At 43.0% G+C, this 26893-nt stretch overlaps 1 protein-coding gene across 1 annotated transcript; it reads right to left on the bottom strand.

The window, feature by feature from the left end:
* On the bottom strand, window positions 1-25975 carry CASR (calcium sensing receptor). The gene is made up of 6 exons (XM_069471979.1): window positions 25791-25975; window positions 23154-23460; window positions 18009-18893; window positions 7554-7784; window positions 3066-3189; window positions 1-1505 (listed from the first exon to the last, which is right to left on the bottom strand). Exons 1-6 carry the CDS (start codon window positions 25973-25975, stop codon window positions 1-3), a joined length of 3237 nt encoding a protein of 1078 aa, XP_069328080.1.
* Between the last annotated feature and the right edge of the window lie 918 nt (window positions 25976-26893).

Here is a 26893-nt window from a genome sequence, read left to right as displayed (position 1 = left end):
TTACAAACGCAGGACGTTTTCTGTGACAGTGCTGCCTCCGCCGCTGATGACAAAGCTCCGTGAATTGGACACTACGAGTGCTGGGGACATCTCCTCAGGGTCCTCCGTCTCTGGCGGGTGGTCCTCACCCCCAGGCCCTTGCAGGCCGGTGTCCGGGGCGGTCAGTTCGGAGTCTGTCTCCCCGCACTGCAGAGGGAGCAGCGCCTGGTGTCTGCTCTGCGTGTCGCTGCTCTTCTGGGCCTCCAGGGAGTGCTGGGGCGTAGAATTCCTGTGAGCCGCGGCGTTCTTCTGCGGCTCGTCGAAGCTCAGCGAGAAGGTGACCGTGCCACTGCCGAAGATGACCTTCTGCTTGCATCTGGGCTGCGGCTGCGGCTGCGGCTGCGGCTGTAGGGTCAAGGGCTGCTGCTGCTGCTCTCGCTGGGTCAGCGCAGGCGGCTGCTGCCGCTTCTGCCTCTCGGGCTGCGGGAAAGGGTCTTCGCTGTTGCTCTTGCTGCTGATGGACGAGGAGGGGGTGGATCCCGTGGAGCCCCCGAGGCTGCTGGACCTCTTGCGGGACACGTTGCTGCGGCGCAGCGTGGCGCGGGCCGCCACCTTGAACGCGTGAGCCGCGGTGCTGCAGCGCACCTCCTCGATGGTGTTCCGGGACGGCTTGAAGAGAATGATGTAGATCTTGTTGAAGAAGATGCAGGCCAGCAAGCCAAAGCTGGCTGCCAGGATGGCGATCACCTCCACGGCGGAGACGAACTTGCCGTAGGTGCTGGCGTAGGCAGGGATGAAGGAGATCCAGACGATGAAGAAGATGAGCATGCTGAAGGTGATGAACTTGGCTTCGTTGAAGTTCTCAGGCAGCTTCCGGGACTTGAAGGCGAAGAAGAAGCAGATGGCAGCCAGCAGGCAGGTGTAGCCGATCAGGAAGCCCAGGGCCATGAGCGAGCCCTCGTGGCACGTGATGAAGATGATCTCATCCTCCAGCTCGTGGTTGCGGTAGCTCGAGGGGGGCGCGGTGTAGAGCCAGATCACACAGATGACGATCTGCATGAAGGTGCAGAGGAAGACCAGCAGGAACTGCAGGTTGAGCCCCCACCACTTGCGGTGGAAGCTGGTGGGGATCTTGGCCTCAAAGACCAGGAGGACGCGGTTGGTTTTCACCAGGATGCAAGAGATGCAGAGCACGAAGCTGATGCCAAAGGCCGGCTGGCGCAGGCGGCACGTCCAGTCCTGGGGCTCGCCGATGAAGAACAGGGAGCTGGAGAAGCAGCAGAGCAGGGAGAAGAGGAGGAGGTAGGAGAGCTCGCGGTTGGTGGCCTTGACGATGGGCGTGTTGCGAAACTTGATGAACACACCCAGCACGAAGGCTGTCAGCAAAATGCCCAGCACCGCGAAGAGGGTGAGTGCGATCCCAAAGGGCTCTGTCCACGACAGAAACTCAATCTCCTTGGCAATGCAGGAAGTGTGGTTCTCATTGGACCAGAAGTCATCTGGGCACTTGTCACAGGCACTTGCGTCTGTAAAATGTCCCCAGAAGAGTTAGTTACTGTGTGGCACAGACTAAAATTTGTGAGCGTGCATTTGGTAGTGGGGGTGCATAGGTTATTGGACCTGGTCACTTTATATTTTCTTTATTGATGAAATTGTGATTTTTTTACACTATCAAAAATATATTGAGGCCAGGTGCAGTGGCTCACACCTGTAATCCTAGCACTCTGGGAGGCCGAGGCGGGTGGATCGCTCGAGGTCAGGAGTTCGAGACCAGCCTGAGCAAGAGCGAGACCCCCATCTCTACTAAAAAATAGAAAGAAATTAACCGGACAACTAAAAATATAGAAAAAATTAGCCGGGCATGGCGGCACATGCCTGTAGTCCCAGCTACTCGGGAGGCTGAGGCAGTAGGATTGCTTGATCACAAGAGTTTGAGGTTGCTGTGAGCTAGGCTGATGCCATGACACTCTAGCCCGGGCAACAGAGTGAGACTCTGTCTCAAACAAAACAAATATATATTGAATATATTTTTCAATATATCAAAAATATATTTAATAACATACCTAATTTCATATACCTTTGATGGTTCTACTGTTTGTTTTTCCTTTGCACACAAGTGGGGGGCACTGTTTCCTATAACACTACCTGCTGATGGTTTATAGCAGAGAATGAGCAACCTTGCTGGACAGGTGGCTTCCCTGTGCACTAATGGTGCTGCCTCTAGATCAAAGCAGAGTATCCCATGCGTATGACCTGTGCTTTCTTCACTCCACATCCACGGCTTTTCGATGAGGGAAGCTGCAGACTCATTCAATGACCACACGTTTGCTAAGTCTCTGCATGTGCCGGGCAGTGTGCACTTTGGAGCAGTGAAAGGAGCATGGGTTTTGCAGTTAGAGATCTGGATGGGATCCTGGTCATGTGATTAGTAAGGCTGCTTAATCTCTCTGAGCCTCAGTTTCTTCATTTTTAAAATGGAAGCAGCAATAACCCCGTTATTGTGGTGAGGATGAAATAACAAAAATAACAATTATAATTAGTATTTACAGAGTGCTTCCCATGTGCCAAAGTTTTAAAAAATATTTGTCTAGAACTTACCATGTGCATTACCAATGTTAATTTAATTTTCAAAACTCTGTAAGATAGGCCTAATTATTATTCTCACTTTGAAAGAACGTGAGGCACAGGAAAAACACAAGTATAAGACAGCAAATTCAGTAAGTGTCAGGCACCCAGCGCGAAATCTATCGTGGCCTATTAACTCTGAAGCTTGGAGCAGACAGCACTTTGTCCACTCAGGGCCACTGGGCTCTAAGAAAAGGAAAACAATATTGCAAGCAGTATCAGAATAAGAGGAAGGTGTGTAGTGAGTGTGTTTGTTAGCTTTTATGGCATTAAAATGACATCTAACGTTGCTTTTCTGTTCCCCCTCCATGCCCAACATGGTGCAATGCTCAGACATACCCTGGTAATGAGGAACTGTGCTAAGCGCCATCTCAGCCCAGCCCTTCTGTGGGCTTCACGGGCCCCAGACCCCTGAAGTGGACTGAGCTGTGCACAGTGCCCAAGAGGAGCTGTCACTTTACCTGTCTCATCACTGTACTCTCCATCAGGACACTCCACACACTCAAAGCAGCAGGTGGGCTCCCCCTCAATTATCCCTTTCCTGGTCCCTGCGAGGCAGTCTCGGCTGCAGTTGGAGAAGGGAACCTGGAGGACACAGAATACAAAGGTGAGTGGCTACAGCCCTGGCGTCAGGGGCCAGTCCTACAGCTCCTTTGACACATGCAAGGGGGAGGAGCTTGGGCACAAGGACCAGTGTGGCAGACTCTGGGCCCATTCCAGGCAGGGGAGGTCCAGAGGTCCTTGGTCCTGTTCTCTGTGAAAGGGACAGATACCTATGGGTGAGTGTGTACACATGCACACATACACATACACACATATCCATGGGATTCTGTGATGATCTGGGAAGAACACCACTACTTTCCACTGCTTGAAAACATATGAAAAATATTAAAACAACTAGCAAACAAACTCAAAGAATAAGAGAAGGAAAATACAACATGACCATATTGGGTTTATGCCAGGAGTGCAAAGAAGTTTAATATTAGAAAATCTTTAAGTATCATTCACTGCATCAACAAATTGATGGAGAGAAATCCTGTGATCATCAATAGATGAAGAAAAAATGCTGATGAAATTAACACAAACTAGTGATAAAAACTTAGTGAAAAGGAGTAGGAAGAAATATCTTTAGCTTGAAAGAGGGTAACATAAAAAAAGAACCTTACAGTGAACATCATTCTGTATGAGAAAATATTAAAAGCATTTCCTTTAAAACAAGAATGCCCACCATCAGCACTAATAGTTAACATTGCCCTGGAGGTCCCAGCTAGTGGAATAACACAAGAAAAATAAAGGCATAAATATCAGAAAGAACCAAATAAAACTGTTATTTTCAGAAGATATGATTGCTTTACAGAAAACTCAAAAGAACTACTAGATTATTAGAAGTAATTGGAGAAAAGCTCCAGGCTAAAATACCAGGCTGCCACTGTTCTTATCAGAGTTTCACTAGTTTTTCTAGGGAAAAAAAACAAAACTGCCTTTTGTTATTTGCTTTTGGTTGATTTCCAGGCCCTTAAATCGCTGTTTTGCACAGTTCTGTCCAATTTTATCATTGCTCCACTGTTTCAGAAGTCCTGCTTCTATCTCATTCTTTGATCATGCCAGGCAATTGAGTATTTACTCTAAAAATTTATTAGTTACTTACCACCTAACAGTCCATATGTTTCAGAGACAATGAATATGTCATAAGAATGAAGTCTATCTTGGAACAGCATATATGTTTCTTAAAGGTGGGGAGCAATTCTCACTCATCTTTGTAACCCCAGTTACAAAGCTTTGAATAATACTTAATACATAGTATGGCTCACACTATTTCCACAAGGTTTCTTTAATAAGTCTGCCCTCTACCTATCTACTTTGTAAGATATCTTATAAAGTTAAAACAATGGAAAGCAATAAAATAATTGTCATTGCTTCTAGCAGAAAAGAAATAATCAGCTTGACAAAGGAGTTTAAAAACTTGAACAGAAGATGACTGACATTATCTTCTCACCAAAGAGGTGTAGGAGTGGAATGGCAGTATTGGACCTGATGATTGCTAAGACTCTCGTGAACTTAGAAGGGGAAGGATGGGAAGGGAAGAGTGAAGGACAATTCATATTAGCATGTTCAACTATGGTGACAAGGCATCCTCAGAAACATTCTTGCAATCTTTCTTGAGGTATCGACCCATTCACTCAGGGAGTGAAAGTGATGGACCTTGTTTTTCCCAAATCCACACTAGGAATGTTTCTAAATTTTCCCTATTAAAGAATGGTTGCTGTATCCTTTATCAAAGTACAGTAAAGTAAGGATCCCATCTACTCCTAGGTTTATGAAATTTTTGTTTTTAATCTGAAAGGGTGTTGAACGTCACTGAATACTTTCTCTGTATATGTTGACATCGTAGTAGGATTTTTGTCTTTTATTCTGTTAATGTGATAAGCTACATTTATGAACTTTGTCCTGTTTGGCTATCATGACATTCCTGTAGATTCGCTGCTAACTCTACTGGGTCATGATATATTATATATTTTATACATTGCTGGTCTAGGTTTGCTGATGTTTTATTTAGAATTTGAACATTTATGTGTATAAACAACATTGGTCTATAATGATCTTTGCTTGTACTGTTCTATTCTTGGTATCAAGATTATATTAGCCTCATAAAATGAGCTTAGTAGCTTTCCTTATTGGTTTATGTTAGGTTGTGAGTGCCAAAAATCTCAGTATAAGAATGCTTCCAATAAGACTGAGAAGTATTTCTCTCTCATATAAATGCCTAGGAATATGGCCCATCGTGATACAGCACTCCACAGTGTTGGAGACCTAGACTCTTTCTACCCTGTGGTTCTAACATGTTTGGTCTTTGCCTCATAGTCCTTGATGGTGTCATCTGGTTTCCAGGAAGCAAGATAGAGGAAGAGATGAATAAGAGGGCAAAGTATACTTGCATGCACTTTCTTAAAGAAGGTTCCCAGAAACCATCATACAACACTGCCGTTTACAACCCATTCTTCAGGGTTTAGTCATGGGGCCACACTTAGAAGAAAAGGAGGCTGGAAAATGTCATCTTTATTCTGGCTGGTCACGTGTCCAGTTAAAATAGAGTTCTATTAATAACGAAAAAGGAGAGTACAAACATTGGGGGCCTTTGGCAGTCTCTGCCATGCCTCTTGTTCTCGTCTTCATAATGGTTAAGGAACAGGTTCAAGGGCACACAATGACCCAGATGGAGAGCTGAGATTCACACCCAGGTCAGCCTACAAAGTCTGCACTTTTCACTGTACCAAATTCTGCTTTAAACCAGTCAAGGCTTAGGAAAATGTCACCCTCTGAGTTCTCTTACTGCATCCTTCAGCATTCATCAGCTAAAGAGAAATCCTATCATCACAGGAGTGGGCTGAGGCAGCCACCAGAAAGATCCATTTTGTAAAAAGCCATTAAATATCTCCAAGTCTCCCCAACAACTTTATTAAAGTTGCTTATGAAATTCTGGCCAATGAAGCTCATCTGAATTCCAAGCTCCTAATTAATATATCTCTTTGACATTGTACTAGTTGTAGCAAAACAGGGAAAGAATTATCAGCAGTAAAGGATGGAGCACTGAGGTCAGAGTTAGGGCCCTGGGAGTCTAGTCTCAGCTTTTACACTGTCCATCTGTCTGGCCTGGGAAGTCACCTTTGCATTCCTAAACCTCAATGTCCTTAACTTCAAATTGGAGGGTTGGATACAAGGATCTTTAAAGACCCATCTAGCTCTAAAGTGCTTCATTTGTAAGTAAATTGAGAACACTGATTAAGATATAATGCTATATTAGTAACACTATGCAGTTATGTAGTATAATTCAGTTTATAATATGCTTTTATGTCCTTGATCTCATTTGATCTTAATAACAACTTTTTGGTATATGTAGGGAAGTTATTAATATACAATTTATAGTTAAATGTAGATGGTACTCTTGGGGTCATTTCTACAAAAAAATAAAGAAAAGAATAGACTAGACTCTAAGATGTGTTGAATGTCAACTGTGTGGTAGGTTGGAGGTAGCATTTCTATAGAAAAATTCTATTTAATTCATAACTCTGTTAACTACCCCAGGAACATAAGGAACTGAATTTATGAGAATTCCGTGTTACTCATTTACCAATGTTTAAGCCCATGATGAATGTAGTCTGGTAGAGGACAATAGGATTATAGAGAACTGTTCAGAAAATAGTTTCCATGCAGGAGGGGAAATGAGACATTCACTGATTAGAGACAAAGATGTGCATTAATGAGGATGAAAGATAACCTGGATGATCCAACAGGGATGAACAGGTGATAGGATAGCTGATCAATTTAGATTCCAGGCAGTTGACACTTGTAATGATTTAGATAATTGTATAATTAGTGGACAGAGGAGTATAACTCTGGAACCTCAAAATCTCCACCTTGAAAAGGTCATGACATGTTTGTCATTGAGAATCCACTCTCTGAAGTAGAAGCTAATACAGACTTGCATGCTGTGGATGAGGACACTATGTATAAGAGACACTCACATGGATAACCCATCCTGCATATTGTAGCATCTCATTAGAAACCCATTAATCTAAGAAGCGTTTGGTAAAAAGATGAAGTTGAATCTTTGGCCATGTTATGAAAAGTGGTCCAAGATGCTCAAAGGTGATAATAAAAAGGCAAATTCAAAGAGAAATGTGGTGGGTCTAATATAGGCTCCTAGGAGAGTTAAAGAGGGTGCCCAGTCCAGAGTGTGTTCCTACAGAGGATCTGAGTCCTCAGCAGGGTACTAATTCTAGGACACATCCATCATGGAATGGTCATCATTTCAGCACATCATGTCTTTTCCTGAAGTGCACATCCACTGATTTTGGAAGTCCACTAGTGAAGCCAAAGGTCCTCCCACAGCCCAGCACAGCCTCCTGCCCATGGTGGAGGCGTCTGGGGTTCTGATGGACGGCACGTACCTCCCTGGAGAACCCACTCCACAGGATTTTCTCCTCGTTGATGAAGAGTCTTTCTCCCTTCTTTGCGTAGACGTTGTAATACCCGACTTCCTTAAACACGATAGAGCCGTCCTCTGGGGAGAGGTGCCAGTTGATGATGGAATAGTTCCCCACCAGGTCACCACACTCATCAAAAGTCACCTGCTCCCCCATATTGTTGGTAAAATTTAGGTGCCGTAGGTGCTTCAGGACCTAAAGAGGAACAGAAATGAATGAGTAAAAGCCACGGGGCTGCCACATATAACCAGTTATGTGGACAGTAAACTATCTTGTTCCAACAAAGTGGGAGAAAGGTGACTTGAGGAAGAGGCACCTCATTCTAATTTACACCAAGGTACTTGCATGTAGCCCTGGTAAGCCATGGGCTTTACGTACTGCTCAAATTGTAAGTGGGTAGGAAACACTGTCTTGAAAGTGGGAAAGGGAAAGAGGATACATCTTACCTGGCCACTGGCCAGGTGAAAGCTACAGGTGCACCTTCACCTTGTGGCATCTCAGGAAGCGCAGGGCTTGCAAGCCAGAACCCATTCCTGGGGTCTTCTGAGATGGGCATGGGGGGAGGAGAGGAGGGATGGCTAAGTGCTCTGCCTCTCCCCACCCTCTTTCCCTGCGGTTCTGTTCTTGTGGAAGTGCTTTGCTGCCAAAAATCACAGAGTGGGATGGAAAGAAGAAAGAAATGAGGCTGTGGGTGGAGGCCTGGCCATCACTGTTGTCACAGTCATGGTGAATCCTTGAATTTTTACAGGTTTTATGGGTCACAAAGCCTTTGCGTGCACACACACACACACACACACACAAATCATAATTACTAACATATACTAGTCATTTAAAAATTTTAGATACTAGTTATTTTCACTAACTTTGAGGCATGATCCTAAATACTTTATATTCATTATTTAATCTAACCATCAGAGTAAATAGTATGATTACCCTCATTTTATTGATGGGGAAACTGAGGCGAGAAAACAAATGTCTTGTTCAGGGTCACAAGCCTGCACTCTTAACTATTACGCTCTATTGCAACGTTGATGGGCTCCGGGCCCTGCTTCCTGCTGTGGCCCTGACGTTGGCCAGGAGGAGGCAGCGGGAACTCAGCAGCTCATGTGGGACCTGCCCTGCGCCACTGAGGCACCAAGTGAGAGTAAGACAGGGGCACTCACTTCCATTGCACCTCATGAGTCTTTGTCACGCTCGTGCTCTGAGCCCATTTCCTCACTGTGTAATGAGAGGGCTGGGCCAGAGAGGCTGCAGGGTCTCTCCAAGCTCTAGTCTGGACGTCTCTTTGTTCTGTGGTTTGGTGGTCCCAGGAGTACATTTAGAAGCACCTCTCTCTTTTATCATTTTTTTTGAGACAGAGTCTTGCTCTGTCACCCCAGCTAGAGTACAGTGGTGTCATTATAGCTCACTGTGGCCTCAAACTCCTGGGCTCAAGGATCCTGCCTCAGCCTCCCGAGTAGGTGGGACTACAGGTGTGTACCATGATGTCCCGCTAATTTTTCTATTTTTTGTAGAGATGGGGTCGCTCTTGCTCAGGCTGGTCTCGAACTCCTGACCTTGAGCCATCCACCCGCCTCGGCCTCCCAGAGTGCTAGGATTACAGGCGTGAGCCATTGGGCTCTGCTTCTTTTATCATTTTTAAGGTCCTAAAAAACATCTAATCCGACAATGGGGCAAAGTTTGGGCCAAGTCTATCTAATGGATGGCCCTCCTAGGCCTTTCTGAGACCCAGCCCAGCACTCGTTATCCACATTAATCTGACGTGTGTGACAGACTGACCTAGCCAGCACCCTGGGAGCACCTCTCCTGTTCCCTCCACTCCAGAGATGATACCACTTCTTCACAATTTATATCCACATTAACTTTATTTTTAAATGAACACTTATGGTAACAAAGATTAAATAGAGAAAAGGAGTCACCTGAGTTGCTCATGAGCAGCTCTGGGATGTGTTTGGGAGCAGAGTCTCGGGCAGAGCATGTGTGCTCACAGGCACACCACCCCGGTGTGTCACCTAACCTCCTCCCTGGCAGGTTTGACTCCTGTCCCAGGCCTATGGGGTGGGAGGGAACCTCTTACTCCCTACTACCTGGTTCTGCAACCAGAGCTGCTGAGCCATTCTAAAAAAGATGGAGAATGAATCCTATTAAGGATTTGTGCCACCCATGTTCTCCCAAGCCTTCCCGCCTTCCCCAATGGTCTTCAATCTTATTTTTGCTTTCACTTTTGCGGAGTCCTTAAAGCAGTCTGTGGAGAGGAGGTGTCCCAGATGTGCTCCTGTCTTTTACCTCCACCTCCTCTTCCTTTCCCTCCTTGCTCTTGGGATGACCTGACCTCCTGCTGCCCAGAGTGGTGTATGTCCTTTTGTCTCTACTCTGACACATCCCTGTCCTGACACACCCTTCCTTCCCTTAGAGGAACACACAGCCCCTCTGCTCTTTAACGCTACTCCCTCCTGCAGCACTTGGAGCCTCATTCCTCCCACCCACCCCGAGACCTTTACCACGTGGCCAAGCCACCCTCCTTCATGCCATAACATGTCCCTCTCACTTCCTGCTGGGGACCTCCCATGGCTCAGATGAAATAGGCTTCAAACCTCTCTAGGTAGCTTCCATAGCCCTTCATACTTTGATTTCACCTATCGACCATGACTTGTCAGTGCAAATGTTTTATTCTAATCATACAGTTCCCAGTCTCCTTTCCACATTCCATGCTCACTCTATCTTTGCCCTAACATATAAAAGGAGTTGAGAAGAGTGGAAAGGTAGGAAACTACCTCTTATTTGTACTTCCCATGTGGTAGGTAGGCACTGTTCTAATACCTGACACACGCTACCTCATGTAATCCTCACAACAACTCTATGGATAAGAACTATTATTGTCTTCACTTTATAGATGATGAAACTGAGGCATAGAGAGCTCAAGAAACTGGCAGGGCCGGGCGCGGTGGCTCACACCTGTAATCCTACCACTCTGGGAGGCCGAGGCAGGCTGATTGTTTGAGTTCAGGAGTTCGAGACCAGCCTGAGCAAGAATGAGACCCCATCTCTACTAAAAAATAGAAAGAAATTATATGGACAGCTAAAAATATATATAGAAAAAATTAGCCGGGCATGGTGACGCATGCCTATAGTCCCAGCCACTCGGGAGGCTGAGGCAGGAGGATCGCTTGAGTCCAGGAGTATGAGGTTGCCGTGAGCTAGGCTGATGCCACGGCACTCACTGTAGCCTGGGCAACAGAGTAAGACTCTGTCTCAAAAAAAAAAAAAAAAAGAAAGAAAGAAACTTGCAAAAGTCACATAGCTAGTGAGTGCTGGATTTGGGAGTTAAACATGGCCTTTCTGCTATACCATCCTGCCTCTAACAGAAATTGATTAGAGTGTCCATATTTGTCAGCAGTCAGTAGTAATATTTCCTCATTAAATATATTTTTAAAAGCATCATTCTTATTTGAAGAATACTTTAAAATGAATATATAGCAATAATGAGTAGTTAGCATAGAGAAGTTAGCATAAATTTCCTTCCTCCTATTCAGGTTTCAATTCCTTGGTTCTGCACATGCCAGACAACAAGCTGCTTCTCTCCTTTTCCCTTTCTCCTAGTTTTCTGCAGTGGCACCTCTTTAGGCACCAGAGCAGATGCAGGGAGGGAAGCTGGACAAGATCTTTTCATAACTAGATGGTCATTTTTCACACTGGTCAGACTGGACAATGACTCAAAGATCATTCCTGGCTACAAGTCTTCTGCATTGCTGTTGGCATGGGCTAGAGATTTCCACCATAATCCTAACAAGATTGTATTTTTATACTATTAGAATCAATCAACCAGAAAATATTTATAGAATGTCCACTGTGTGTTCTGCACTGGGCTACAGAAATACCAGACAGGGTCATGCAGACCTCGTGGAGTTTAGATCTGGATTTGGGGGTGAAATATAAGACATAAAAATATTCAGTGAAATAGTAAACAGTGCAAGATAAAATATAGTGAAAGGCTAACTTATGGGGTATCAACTCTAAGTACAGAGAAATTCAGAAGAAATAGAGACTAAAAGGGTCAAAATGGTCAATGCAGGCTTGAAGCATGGTAGAGAGTTGGGCTGGCAAAGGCAGAGGGAAAAAGGTGTGTTAAAGAAAGTGGGAGCAGCATGGGCAAAGACAGCGTGTCAGGAATAAACACAGTGTGTTATGGGGGCAGCAAAGAGACCAATTTCTCAAAAATTGTGTATGTGATAGAGAACAAGGGGAAATGCAGTAGATAAGTAAGGAGGAGCCAAGGCAAAGAGAGGCTAGATTTCATAGCAAAATGGTATGGATCAGATAATGAAAAGTGTTGATAGGAACATAGAGAACTCAGAGTCCTCCATATACCGCTGCTGGGGATGTGAAATGGTACAGTCACTTGGGAAATAAGTCTGGCAATTCCTCTAAAAGTTAAACACAGAGTTCCCATTTGACCCAGCAATTCCACTCATGCATATAACATACCCAAGAGAAAGGAAAATGTATGTCCACACAAAAAAGTTATATACAAATGTTTAGAGCAACATTATTCATAATAACCCAAAGTGGAAACAACCCAAATGTTCATCAACTGGGTAAACGATGAATAAAATGTGGTATACCCATACAATGGGATACTATTTGGCCATAAAAACGAATGAAGTACTGATACATGCTACAACGCAGCTGAACCTTGAAAATATTATGCCAAGTGGATGAAGCCAGTCACAAAAGACCACATTTTTATAATTCCATTTATATGGAATGTCCAGATGTATAGAGGCAGAAAGTAGATTATTGGTTGTCCAGGGATGAGGGGTTGGGAGGCCTAGGGAGTGATAGTCAAAGGGTGTGGGATTTCTTTCCGATGTGGTGAAAATGCTCTAAAACTGATTGTAGTTACGGTTGCACAACTGTTACTATACTAAAATCCACTTCAGTATATTTAAAGTGAATTGCACACTCGTATGGTATATGAATTATGTCTCAATAAGGCTGTTACAAAAAAAGAAGGTATAGAAAGAACTTTAAAAATCCAAATATGACTTCACCGGTGGAGCTGACATTCAGTGGCAGGCAGGGAATCTGTAGGATGCCTGGTGCAGAGAGTTGACTAAGAAGACATAGCAAATCTAGCTTCAGATGTGGCAGGGAGATAAAGGATGAGAAGGGAAGAGGTAGCGATATAGACATCTTATCCAGAAAAGGAAGCATCCTGGAATCTCTGTGGCTAGAAATTTTATACCCACACTTTATTAGGCCAAAGCCCTCTAAAGAAGGCACTGTTTTATCTCTTTATGTATCCCCAGTGGTTTATAGAGAGCCTGGATTTCAGTGGCTACACATACTACGTCTGGTGAGTGCTTTACATAGATAAAGTGCACCCATTTTAAGTGTACAGTTCTGAGTTTTGACAAATGTATATGCCCATGTAACCACCACTGCCTCCACCCTGAAAGGTGCCTTGGTGCCCCTCCAAGTCACCCCCGACTCTGCTCACAGCTTTCAGCCACCATTGATCTGCATTCTATCACCAGAGACAGAATATCACATAAATGGAATCATACAGCATGTACTCTTTATTTTTAGTCTGTATTCTTTCAGTCAGCATGATATTTCTCACCCTTAAGAGCAATCAGTGATAGGGAATCTTTTCGTTTTTTTTTTTTTTTTTTTTGAGACAGGGTCTTGTTCTGTTGTCCAGGCTGGTGTGCAGTGGCTCGATCATATCTCACTGCGAACTTGAATGCCTAGGCTCAGGTGATCCTCCTGCCTCAGCCTCCCCAGTAGCTGGGACCACAGGCATGTGCCACCATACCCGGCTAATTTTTTTATATTAATATTTATTTATTTATTTATTTTGAGACAGAGTCTTGTTTTGTTGTCTGGGCTAGAGTGAGTGCCGTGGCATCAGCGTAGCTCACAGCAACCTCAAACTCCTGGGTTTAAGCGATCTTACTGCCTCAGCTTCCCAAGTAGCTGGGACTACAGGCATGCGGCACCATGCCCAGCTAGTTTTTTCTATATATTTTTTTAGTTGGCCAGATAATTTCTTTCTATTTTTAGTAGAGATGGGGGTCTCGCTCTTGCTCAGGCTGGTCTTGAACTCCTGACCTCGAGCGATCCACCTGCCTTGGCCTCCCAGAGTGCTAGGATTACAGGTGTGAACCACCACACCCAGCCTATATTAATATTTTATAGAGAGGGAGTCTCACTATGTGGCCAGGCTGGTCTTGAACTCCTGGTCTCACATGCTCCTCCCGCCTCGGCCTCCCTAAGTGCTAGGATTACAGGCGTCAGCCACTACGCCCAGCCTGGCCAGGAACCTTTAAGTTGATAATCATTGACCCATAAAAAACAATGTTGATGTAAGTAAAAAAATAATTTAGATATTTTCCCCAGAGAGAACACTCTTCTGCTTTTAGAATTTTAAAAGAAGGAACTGATAGTTCCATTAAAAAAGAAAATATAAAATTTTACTTGAGATTATAATTCAATATAACATGCTTCCACATTATTTTATTTGGGGAAAAAGAAAGAATAAATGAAGGGGAAGAGAAACAAGGAAAAGCATGTAGAAAGACCTAAACATAGAAAATAATATATAGACACAAAGAGACTAACAGGCTCACAAAGAAAACTAAACACTGAGAAAGACAGATCTAAAGGAGGGGCAAATACGTAGGACATGCACACATTTAGAAGGTCACATATTCTTTTATGCAATAATATTCCCATCTTGTGGCCTTTTAGGGTGTTTCCCCTAGAGGATTTTCGAGTCAAACTGTTGCTCATTACAAGCATAAATGGGAATCACCTCTTGCCACACTCTAAGCATCAACTGAATTAAGCCAAAGACTAGAAATCTCCCACTGTGGTCAAGGCCTTCCAGCTCTCACACAGATAATGAGCATATTGCTTCTTGCCCACTTCCTGTGCTAAGAGTGTAAGGGAGGTCCAGGCCCTATTCCCTTCTCTGGCCTTAGCCATACTTTATTATCTACCCTCCATCTTCTCTCTCACCCTAATTTATCTTCCCCTTCCCCAAGTCCTAAGAGTACCAGCAATTTCTGGAAAGATCAACTCCATGTGACGTCTGTCATCACAGTTCTGTCACCAGGCATGTTTGTTGAGTGGTTGCTGTCAGGGGGAGAGAAGCAGGAAGCATGCCTTGTGTACAGTCATCCTGAGAGAAGAAGGAAGGTGGTTCCATACTTAGTTTTGTGATGTTCTGTTCAAACTCGATGGTGGGCACGTGACCCAAGCTTGTCCAATCAGAGCCTAGAATGCCTTGGCCACAGTGATTGATCCAGGTATGGGTTGTTGGGTCAAACAGTTCCCTGCAAAGGACTCTAGGTGGTGTCAAATCAACTCATTTGCTCATTCATTCTACGAGTATTCTGGTGTTAGGCATTCTGGACACATTCTGAACAACACAGGCATGGTTCCTGCTCTTAGGAAGCTTAGAGTACAGCAGAGGACTACAGTGAAGAGAGAGCTGAGGAGGGGTGTGAGGAGGGCTTGGGGTCTCCATGGAGGTCAGGAAGCAAGTTCGGGTTGTGTGCTCATAAATTACCTATTAGGGCTACTTTTAAGGCATATGAGTTGATTGATATATTTTCGGGGGAAAAAAGATCCACAAAAGAAAAAAATTGTGATTGAACCTTATTTAACCAGAAGTTTAACTAGTAAGAATCTATTTCAGCCAGTTGAAGAGCTGTGGAAACTTAAACAGCAAAAATGAGGAAGAAAGAATGATCAGAAAACGAACGTTTGTGGAAATATGATTTGAAAAGACTTCCAGGAGAAAGTGAATTTTGAAAAAGATTTAAAAGTTCTTGGTAGACAGTGATAGTGAAGACAAAAACTGATGGCCCTTCCGCTGTGAGATGTGGCCTAAGCAAAGGTCCTGTGCCAAGAACTAATAAGTGATTTGTGGGAGGTTGGCTTGCAAGGGAAGGATTGAGAGAAGGCAGGTGTGGAGTTCCAGGCAGAGATACTTGGATTAGATTGCATAGGGACAAGTTTCCATATAGGTGGAATGACAGTGAATAATTGCTGGTTCATCTCTTGATAGAGACATGGCAAAGATCGTAAATTCTGGAATGCCCTCCCAACAGCTTGGATTCCTAAGGCTCAAAGGAGACCTATAGCAAGCACGCAGGACGTTCTGGCCAACATTTACACACTCTTCCTCCCTAGAGTCTGATCCCATTTCCTAAGGTGCCCTCTCCTGCATGAATTGCGTCAGGAGGACACATCTTTACCTGGACTAGGGACAGGTGAGCTGTCTGTGCAGTGGGCATTTTAAATTTTTTGCTGCTTTGCTTCTATTTCCTCCTCCTTTTGGGAATAGCATCCTGATTTCCCATGGGGATATACTCTCCCCTTACTCTCGGTCTATGTAGCTTGGGTGGACTCCTAGCATCAAGGATGGATCCGTGACTTAGGACTGGTCAATACACATGATTTCTGGGACTTTTACAGGAAATTATGGGAAGTAAGGAGATCCCAGAAGCAAGGATTTTTTTGAGCTTGATGCTACTTCAGAAGATGAAAACCACTAACCCTGCCTGGGGAATAAAGAACAAAGAGGTAGAGATGAACATATTTAGTGGTACCCGGAATATGTCTGAGGTTTTCAGTAACATGAACCACTAAATTTCCTTTCTTTTTGTTTATGCCAATTTGGTTTGGGTTTTCTATTATACAACTAAAAGTCCCGATCATGACTATAGCCTAATGCGTGCATAGCTTTCTTCTCATAGGCCCAAGCTCTGGTCCCGACCATCTGAATCTTACTTCCATGTATGGGAAAGAAGTCATTAAAGAGTAGAACTGCCAAGTTTCCCACTGAAAGTCTCTTTTCCCTTCAACCCCATCCTGGTCTTGCAGGCTTTTCAAGAGCTGGGGTCCTCTTTGCAGGGGACATGGAAGGGAAGAGAGGAAAAACAATAGTGTTTACCACGTAAAGATTGTACGTTTATTCCCCCTACTTAAAACCCCACACCTTAGCATCATGGCTTCTGAAGTCTTTAAAGTCTTTGACCCTCATTAGAGAGCTCTTCCGTCTTTGCAGGGTGGAAGTTCAGTGTGAGGAAAGAAGCTGTGAGCACCCATAGAGGTTAGAAATTTTAGCCAACAATCATGGTTGAGTGAGATTTTCCCATACCAGAAGGGCTGAGAACTTGCAGGTCCTGATTCACTCTCCCAGCCTAGACAGTCACTCCCTCCCTCTCAGGAGAATCTCTGCAATGACTGATATAAGTTGTACACTCTTTGCCTCTTAGTATCTTTCCTAAAGGGCCTATGGTGGTTGGGTTCTGTACACAAAGCTGCTCTAGGGATCATTTTTTGCCCAATTAATTAATTAGATGTGAACTGAAATCCTACTATAATAATTACACATCTTTTTATAGCTTGAAAGTTTATAAATTGCTTTCACATATGTCATCTCATTTAATTGTCAAAAGAACATTGGGTGGAAAGTAGACTAGACATTAGGTCCATCTTACAGATGAAGACACTGCGACTTAGAACAGTGGCTTGCCTAAGATCACACAGCTTGGAAATGGGGGAGTTGAAGGGCTGGGTCATTCAATTCAAATTCAGGGATTTCCTTCCCACTATCAAGTACTCTCTCTGATAGGTCAGTTTGGAACTGAGGAAAATAAAAAAGGAGTGTAAAATATGGTCTGATTGAAAAACAAGGCACATGTGCAAGATGTGAACAGCTTTGTAGGATATGAGTCTACAAATGAAAAAGAGTATGATGTCTCTCCTGTGTGTAATTAAAAAATATGAAACAAGACTAAACTGAGTGTAGGAACTCCACTGAAGTTCTGTTTTTTTCCTATGATAACAACTTCAGTGCTTCTTTTTGAGCCATTCAATATCAAATCCTTTTAAGAAGAGTTTTTTTCTGTGCCTTTGACTTGCTTGTGTCCTAAGCTTGTGCTTAGTTGGCCTGCTGGTGGCTCAGCACAGGCTGTGAATAATATAATGGCAAAAGTGGTGGCTGAACATAAGAACACTGGTTTTATGCCCCTTAGTGTATGGAATATAATAGGCACCCAACAAATACTTGTTACTCACAAGGGAACAATGTCTTTAATTTAGATGTTAGAAAAATACTCAGTTCTACCAATTTGAAAACTTTTAGGGAACATACTTTGGGTATTCTGGACCACTGGTAAAGAACCGTTGAGTCAAGGCTTTAAATAGATAATCAAATCAAATTACTAAATTTTTCAGAAGTCAGTTGCTCATAATGTTTAAAAAGGCAATTTGAATCCAAAGTTCTATTTAGTGGCCTCCTTTAGAAACTGCCTTTTTTCAAATAACCACTATTTTTCTTGCCTGGATCAGCCCAACTCTGCTTTATTGTACAGCAAACTGCTATCCACATGAAAGACGTACCTGCCAAGCCTCAACCTTCTTGATGTCTGCACAGGAACCATTGGTGAAGAGCCCTCTCCCCGGTAGGCAGGTATATATATCTTGCAGGGCATGAGCAATGGAGTAGACTGCTAAGTACACGTTGTAGGATATCCGTAAATGTGTGTAATCCATGTAAGGAGTCTCGACAGTGCTGATGTTCTCATCCCCTGTACAGAGAGGTCGGAAGGCAGTGGAGCTGTTGCTAAACCTGCCACCACTGTCTTCCTGACCTCTCAGGAAGGTGTCTGAGGGTAAAGGTCCTTTACCACCTTCTTGGAGGTGGCAGTTAAAGGTTTCTTCCCAAAACTCCTTGGCAAAACCATTGTGGACAGACTTCCTGGGATGGACTTTCTTCAGGAATTCCCGGAACCCTGGGATCTGCCCGGCCTTCAGAGCGAATCCAATGGTGCCTCCAACCACATGGAAGTACTCAGGCATGGCGATCAAGGAGGAGCTGGCCCAGGCCTCACTGGCCAGCCAGATCCTGCCCGTGATGTTGCGCCGAACGATCTCCTTGATGAGGGGTTCAAGGTCCGGGCCGCTGGAGAAAACGACAATGACTTTGGCCGTGGAATTCTGGATCACCTCTACAACCTGCTGGATTTCTTCCTCATCAGAGTACTGGGAGATGAGCTCGCTGAAGTCAATGCAGATGTCCCGCTCCTCGGCTTCCTCTCGGAACTTCTCAATCCCTGGCCGCCCATAGTCATCATCAGCTGCGATTGTGCCCACCCAGTTCCAGCGGAAATACTCAATGATGTCTGCCATAGCGGTGGCCTGGTGTTCATCATTGGGGATGGTACGGAGGAAGGACTTGAACTGATTCTTGTTGCTGAGGAGCCTGCTGGAGGAGGCATAGCTGACCTGGAAAGAACCAGGGACACAGAACGAACGAATGAGTGAGTGAGTGAGGTGCTGGGTGATCTTCAATGCTATTATGGAGGTGGCTGCTTGGGTATAGCTTAGGATCATTTATCAAACATAGGTGTTCACTGTGGACAGGATGAAGGAGTGAGGACAACCAGAATCTGTTCCCTTCCAGTATGCCCAAGCACCTGTCAGTCTGTGGGGGAGCACCTTCATTCCCAATGGTGATTCTTCACAATGCTACCTTCAAAAATGGCCATAAAAAGCAACCCAGCAACAGAGGGATGTACTTATCCTTTCAAGAAGAGTCTTTGTGCACTGTTTCATATTTCTTCTAACCTCCCCTGTGCTGCCTCATTGCTTATAATTATCCATGTACACATCTTCAGTCTGTTGGGCCTAATTTCTGATCTGAACAGTTTAACTTCCCCTTATCGTGATGAACACTTTGGTCATAACCCACCTCTGGAAGGATTCAGGTTCTCTACAGATTATAAATTTAAGGTTATTCAGAAGAGTCCCAGGGAGTTCCTTTTTCCTATTTTGCCTAATTTCCCTCTTCCCATCTTCTCTCTCCTACTCTCTCCCACTCCCGGTACTGTAGATAAAAGTAAGCTCAAAACCTCAATTGCAGTCATTTTTGAGAACTGTTTATCTTTTGGGCTCAATTAGCCATTTAGGCTCATTAGGCTCAATTCCGCTGGACCACAATAACAGTGATGTATATCGTTAAATATCAGAAAAACATCCTTTCCACTCCTGACTTTTCAGTGATTCAATCACCATCCAGAGTCTTTTCCTTTTTCTTTTTTTCTTTTTAAGAGAGTTCTCGGCCGGGCGCGGTGGCTCACGCCTGTAATCCTAGCACTCTGGGAGGCCGAGGCGGGTGGATTGCTCAAGGTCAGGAGTTCGAGACCAGCCTGAGCAAGAGTGAGACCCCGTCTCTACTAAAAATAGAAAGACATTATATGGACAACTAAAAATCTATATAGAAAAAATTAGCCGGGCATAGTGGCGCATGCCTGTAGTCCCAGCTACTCGGGAGGCTGAGGCAGTAGGATCGCTTAAGCCGAGGAGTCTGAGGTTGCTGTGAGCTAAGCTGACGCCACGGCACTCACTCTAGCCTGGGCAACAAAGTGAGACTCTGTCTCAACAAAAAAAAAAAAAAAAAAAAGAGAGTTCTCTTTAAGGAATTCTTTCTGAATTCCTGGCCTCATTCGATCCTCTCACCTCAGCCTCCCAAGTAGCTGGGACTACAGCAGTGAGCCACTGCACCTGGCTCTGAGCCCTTTCTTTTGTGCAGTTGCAGATGATGCCTGAGCCCATTTGGCAGGCTTTTGATGTGGGTCTCCAAACCTTAGAGGGGCTGAAAAGGAACCCCGGGGAAGCTGCCTTGATATGTTCCCATTCTCTAAGACATAGCCACTTCTGTATCTGAGTGTGAGTGTGGACCACCAGAAGAAAGCCTCGCCTTTGATGGTAAGAGATCACTGCCTGAAGAAGTAGCCAAATACCATGTAAAGCATTTGCCAGGGTAAAGCTTCCCAACTTTTCCCCCACGTTATGGAAATACAGAAGATGGGGTCAGTGGAGGAGGCTGACAAAACGTGGTGGGGAGTGCTGTGTCCACCCAGGCCCACCTCGCCATCCCAGGGCTTGAGGGGAGCAGTATCTTTGGGCAGGCTTTGGCCCATTTGCAGTCTTTTGTGTGTCCCTGTGGCTCACCAGTTAGGAAGTTCCAAGTTACTGGACCATTTCTTCTAAAAAACAAAACATTTTTGTACTTAGTGTAAGTATACATAATAGGATTCTATTAAGTACAATTAATAGAATTCCATTAAGTACACTTAATAGAATCTAGGAAATGAAGTAGTGTTTAATCTCTCATGTTCTCTAGTTTTCTAGAGAGATTTTAACTTAAGAAAACAAGTTGAAGAAATTTGGGGAAATGCCTTTTAAATATTTCTCGCCATTTGAAACAATTAGTTTTCTATGTTCAATGTTTTTAAATGAAGCTTTCCAATATGTTCCTTCTTGTTAATGAGTAGTTCCTACATTAAAACATAAAAGGCATGGGTCTGTGAAAAAGCCAAGCCAACTTTGCTAAAGGAAAAGTATGATTTTTCTGACAAAAGCTTTGATTTTAGAAGTTACAATCTGAAATTGACAATTTTTTTCTTTTATCAGAATAAGCCACTCTTGCACTACCGTAGAAGTTTGCAGACTCAAACAATAGGCTTTAAATCAGGTTTTTACAAATGCAAAACCTACCATTTTGTAAATCCATCCATTATTGCTTGCTGCTTGATTTTCTTTTGAAAAATGGGCCAAAAAGGAGTTTAAAGGGATCGAAATTACAAACAAAAATATCCCTCATGGGTATGTTCTTAAGGAATATATTTCTAATGTTTGTCCATTTTTAAAAAAGCAAACTGTAAAGTGAGGTAAATATCACTTTGCATCTCCTCTCCCCCGCAAAAAACCCTTAAAAACACACAAAACTTCTTTATATCATAAGAGGGGAGAATCTCATGAATGATTTAGAAAACCGTGCTAACCACAATTTGTTCTAGCTGGTCTGCTTGTTCCATCCACTTGGTGGCGTGGCTGACATAAGAAATAGCACTGGGTCCCTGACCTAACCCTGCAGAGCAGTGATTCCCAGCCCTGCTGCACATCAGACCTGCCTGGAAAGTGTTCTAAACTCCTGCAGCCCAGGCTGCATCTCAGCTCAATTAAACCTCCATCTTTGGTGGTGGTGGGGGGGGACCCAGACATCAGTATTCTTACAGCCCCCCCAAGTGATTCTATCATGCAGCCACGGCAGAGAACCACTGCTGTAGATAAACTTATATTGGTTTGACCGATGATCATTATGGTCTTCTCAGCACTTTCATAATCAAAATTCAACTTAACTTTATCTTTCATCCAAACCACAAAGCATTAAAACTTTCCCTTCATATTGTTTCTTTACTTGATGGGAATTACCTCTTATGCCTGTTGGCCGTGGGGTAACAACAACTTACTTTAACTATGTATCTAAAATAATACTGCACAATATGCCAAATTTAAATATGCCCACCGCATTTACTGATATGGGCTTTGCCAGGTCACTGTGGCACAAAAGTTACAAAGCCAGGGCTTCCCCAAGGGAAAACACCTTTAATTCCCTGAAGTGAGGATTCGGTAAATGATGACAGACTTTCTGTTATCATACGTATTTAAAGGGATAATGGCTATCACCAAGGAAATGGAGCCTTCCCAATAGAGAAATGTAAATTTATCAAAGGTACTCTCATTAATTTTGTATGTTAAACATTGAAAAAATAAATTTAAAGTGTGATTTATAATTTAATCTAAAACTCGACATAAGGGATGCATCACAATTGAGCTGATTTGCCCATCCACGGACATTTTAGGTTGTTTCCAATTTTTCACTATTATAAAATGATGTCATAAATCTATAAATATTAAATTGGAAAAAGGTTTGCTATATAGTGTTAAGGGTAAAAAAATCAGGTTATAAAATGGCAGCTAGTGTTTGCTGTACTTTTTTTGGTGAAAAAAATGCAACTTTGAATAAATGTTTATTAAAACACTTGTTTCAGTGAACTGTTTTTGAAACAGTATTATTTGAAAACAGTAGTGTTTGAAAATGCAAACCATCTCCCCACCTAGGCTGAGTTCCTCCAGGGTTGTGAATGCTTATTCATATACACTCTATAAATATTTGTCAAATGAATTAGAATATTCTCCATTTCTGGAATGTGCAAGACAATGAGTAAGTCCCTGTTTTGTGAGAAAACATGCTGTTTCCCTCTGAGCTAAATTTTCAACCAGACAGTAGAGAAGCAGAAACTCTAAAGGGAATGGAAATAGGGACAGATATTTTGGGTTCGAAAGATGGGATTTACATCGTATGGTCTCATTCCTTTTAGAAAAGCAGAAGAAAGGCCATTTACTAAAGCAAAGGAGTGGGAAATAAATAACAATGTTTTTTTTTTTTTAAAAAGACCAAGTTTTATGCAAGTTATGTTTAAAAGAATTTTGGAAGGCTAGTGAAGGGATTGTTGAAATTGTTGATATTGGGGGTCTCAGAAATCCCAAATGGTCATGATCCAGCACACTAACTAAATAAAAGGTCTTTTGCACCAGAATTAGGAAAATAGCAAACCGCACGGGCACTGGGCCTGGCACCCTCCAAGTCTGCTTGTCCTGACTCTGCTCCCAGTACCCCATCTAAGAAGGCGCGGGTACCTGGGGAATGTAGAAGAGCCCCAGCAGGTTTGCCACCGCCGTGGAGACACCCGAGCCAGTTGCTCCCACCACAGCAATAGTAGAGGGGATGTGCTCTGAGCAGTTGCAGAACTCATCAAGGTTCAAAGAATCGATTTTGTTCTGGGCAACAAAACTCAGGGTGGCCTCCAAGGCCTTAGAAACGGTGTTGCAAGTGTCGAATATCCTGTATCCCAGCGTCATGTTGGGAAGCAGGGCCGGGCTGCTGTTTATCTCCTCTATGGCAAATATCATAGCTTGTAGCCAGCGAAACCCACGGAAATTATACCTGGAAGAAAGAAGAAGTGGAAGAAAATGGGAGGCTTGCTGGTCAACTACTTTAGAGTAAGAACTGGGCAAAGCTAGGTTTGAATCCTGGCTCTGTCACTTTTTGTGGGTTTTCTTTACAAAGTCCTTTCTGTAAAATGGAGATAATCCTTGGCTCCTAGGGTAGCTGTGAAAATGATTATATGAGATAATTATGCAAAATACTCAGCATGGTGCCTCACACAGAGTCAGGGAGCAATAATAAGAAAGACTCTTATTTGTAATTCATTGAATAATTTGTATCTGCCTCCTCTAGAGGCAGATACAAATTTGAAGTAATTGATGTGAGGTATTTTAATAAAATATATATATTTAAAAACAAAGAGGACCAGGGAAAATATAAATAGATTAGGTTATTAATATGTGCGTGCCTAAAAATAACCTCAGATTTGCAGAGTCACAAATTTAGACTGTGACATTCCTGGAGATCAAAGGGGAAAGGGTGATGGATGATCTCATTTCATTAATAAACAAACAAACAACAAATATATGAAGGCTGTACATGAACAGTGGTTATTTTGGGGTATACAACTGGTTATTTCTGGTGGTGGAATGATTATTTAAAAATTGTGTGCTTTGGGCTTATTTATACTTTGTATTTTAAAAAAATGAACATGCATTGTTTTTCAAAGAAGGATATTATTTTAAATAAAAATCAAGCACGTTAATAAGAGAAATAGGGGCAGTGACGTAGTTTTCACTCCCCCAGCACTTGGCTCAGAGTGAGGGCTCAATAAATTGTGCTGAATTAGTGTTTCTGCGTCCAAAGGAAAGAACATAACAATTTGGCAGGTTCTCCCTTCATATTGTGGGTTTCATTACTTGAACTCAGTGATAGGAGGTGAGAAATACGATCTCTTATACTCCATTGTATTGTTCAGGTTCCCGAAGTTCCTGGTCTAACTTTCAATGTAACAATTTCCCTTCATTTTCTTTATGTTTCCTTCATTTATCTGTTTAATTATTTGTTTTAAATCTGCAAACTTATTAAGAAATATTACAGAATTTTTCTTTATGTTAAACATCATGCTGCTAAACTGATTTTACTATCTTTCTTTAATGTAATTAAAAATATATATATAATAATTTCAGGGCAAGCTTCTTGCCTGATCTTAGGTTTGTATACATGTGGGACAGACACAAATCTGTCCAGTGGAGTACAACAAAGAGAGTATTTGTCCACATGGGTTATATGAATGATAAAACCAGTATCAGTAAAATTCTGCACTTAGTTTTCCTGCATTCCTAATAAAATATGAAAATGTTATCTAATTTATTAGCTCTCAATAGAGCATGAACAGAAATACAGTTTTGTTCGAACAGTCCTAGTTTTCATTTTCATTTTCCAGCTATCAGGAAGATCAAGAAAAAGTGCTGGATCCCTTCTGGAAGTTGTGAGTCTCTCTGAGAAGATGGGTTGAGACTTGGAGTGCAGTCATGGTCTCTGAGGTCTAGGTTAGGGGAGGTGATTCACAGTCCCACTGTATTCTACAGAAATCAGATTCTATTTGAAAGAGTTGTGCCTAGTCCTAGACACCATATAGTAAAAGGGTCGTGATGAATTAGGGAGCATTGGACGGAGGACAACCAGGACAGTGAGGGGTCTGGAATGCATGTCATGGAGGAATTGATGAGAAAACCGAGACTATCTGGCCTGGAAAAGGAAAGATTTAATGAGACATACTAGCTGTCTTCAAATGGCTGCAGAGAGAGTTCACCGAGAGAGTACGGTGTATTCTGTGTTAGGGGGCTAGGGAGGGTGTGGGGTTCAGATTCCTATGAGAGAAAGACTTGCTAATGGTTGCAGCTCCAAAATGCTATGAACTGAATTTTGAAGGTGCCTGGGTCATGCTAAATACTGAGGTTTCTTTCAACTCTAAATTCCTGGAAAAAGAAGTGAGGCAGCTAGCACTCAGGTGTTACTGACCACTGGACACGCAAGGCCAGTGAGGGATGTTACTACTCAGGTTTGCAAGACCTCAATTTCCTTCTAGGTACTTAGTCTTCCATTAAGCAATGCTGCTGCCAGGTAACAATGATGACTTGGTCACCAAAGGACCAGGCAGATGTTTTAACAGGCCACGGGTTTTTCTACTCAATTCCCTTGACATTTTATGCTTGGAAAAAATTCTTTAGAAAAAAAGTTGGAAGGGGGCAACAAGCTTCAGTATGATTATCAATTGCCATTTTTGAAAGGAGAGAATCAAGTCTGAATCCTTTTGGGTTTGATGCAGCTCTTCTCCAACCACTCAGAAGAGAAGACACTCTGAGAATTTTAGCTCCTTCTCTTACCTGATACATTCCACAGACTCGGGCCTTGATTTTAGATCTTGATCTTTGGCTGCTACTCCAAAATGAATAGGAAAGAGCCCCCCGAGGATAATGTCCCCTTTCTTCTGGGCCCGCTGGTCAGGACCGTAGGCAGAGGTGTGCCAGGCGAGAGCCAAGAGGATCCCACAGCAGCTATAAAACGCCATAATTCTGCCAGCTCCCCGGCGCGAGAGACAAGGTGGTTTGGGGGCCCTGAGAACTTTCCTCTTTGGCGCAGTTCACTCTCTGTAGTGGGGACACATGTCTACAGCGTGATTAAGAACAGAATGGAAGCCGTGGTGTTTGAATCTCCATTCCTGCCTTCTCTGTTGCAGACTTGTAAGGTAGGCAGTCCTTGAGTGTTTGGAAGCCACATCATGTAGACACTGTCTGTGATGCTTTCTAAAAGAAAAGAGAGACAAAATGGATTCAACTAAACCTAAATCCCATCTTGTTATGATGATTGAAACAAAGGTGGCTCAGAATTTCCATTTAGAGGGGTTTAAGAGAGGCAGATTGAGAAGGTACGGCTTAGAGTCCCATTTTTATAGCACTTCATATAAGATATAGGAAAATTCAGTTGCCCATATTAGAGAAGAACTGTGTTCAGTTATGAGAGGCTACATTTTTAAAATTAAAAAATAATTATTGTTGTTGTTGGGATAGATTATCTGTCTGAGAGAAGCCACATTTTCAAGTGGCCACTGATAAGTTAAGGCCTCTGCTGATGTTGTTGCTGGATTTTGATCCATTCATTCTTCTGTGTGAGTGGGGGGTAAAATTGGTCCAGTAGCAGCAGCTCCTTGTATTATAAATAGTAATGATATTTTATTCAGCACATAAGTGGTTACAGGAAATACAGAATGAGTCATTTTTAAGTTTAAATCTGACTGTGAACCAAAGAAAAGTGTCAGAAAAGGTCACTTATTCTTTCTTTATTATGACAGCCCTCCTTTTGTGTACGGGTGTCTGGTTCCAGTTTGTAATATGGCACTCTATAAGCTTTTTAGGAATAGTTCCTGCACAGGACTCAGAAAAATCATGGGTCAGATTATGTTTTACAAAGATTAACAGCTGGATCTAGG

The sequence above is a fragment of the Eulemur rufifrons genome, chromosome 7, assembly GCF_041146395.1.
Source record: "Eulemur rufifrons isolate Redbay chromosome 7, OSU_ERuf_1, whole genome shotgun sequence".
NCBI classification, from domain to species: Eukaryota; Metazoa; Chordata; class Mammalia; order Primates; family Lemuridae; genus Eulemur; species Eulemur rufifrons.
This window is presented reverse-complemented; position numbering and strand designations above follow the sequence as displayed.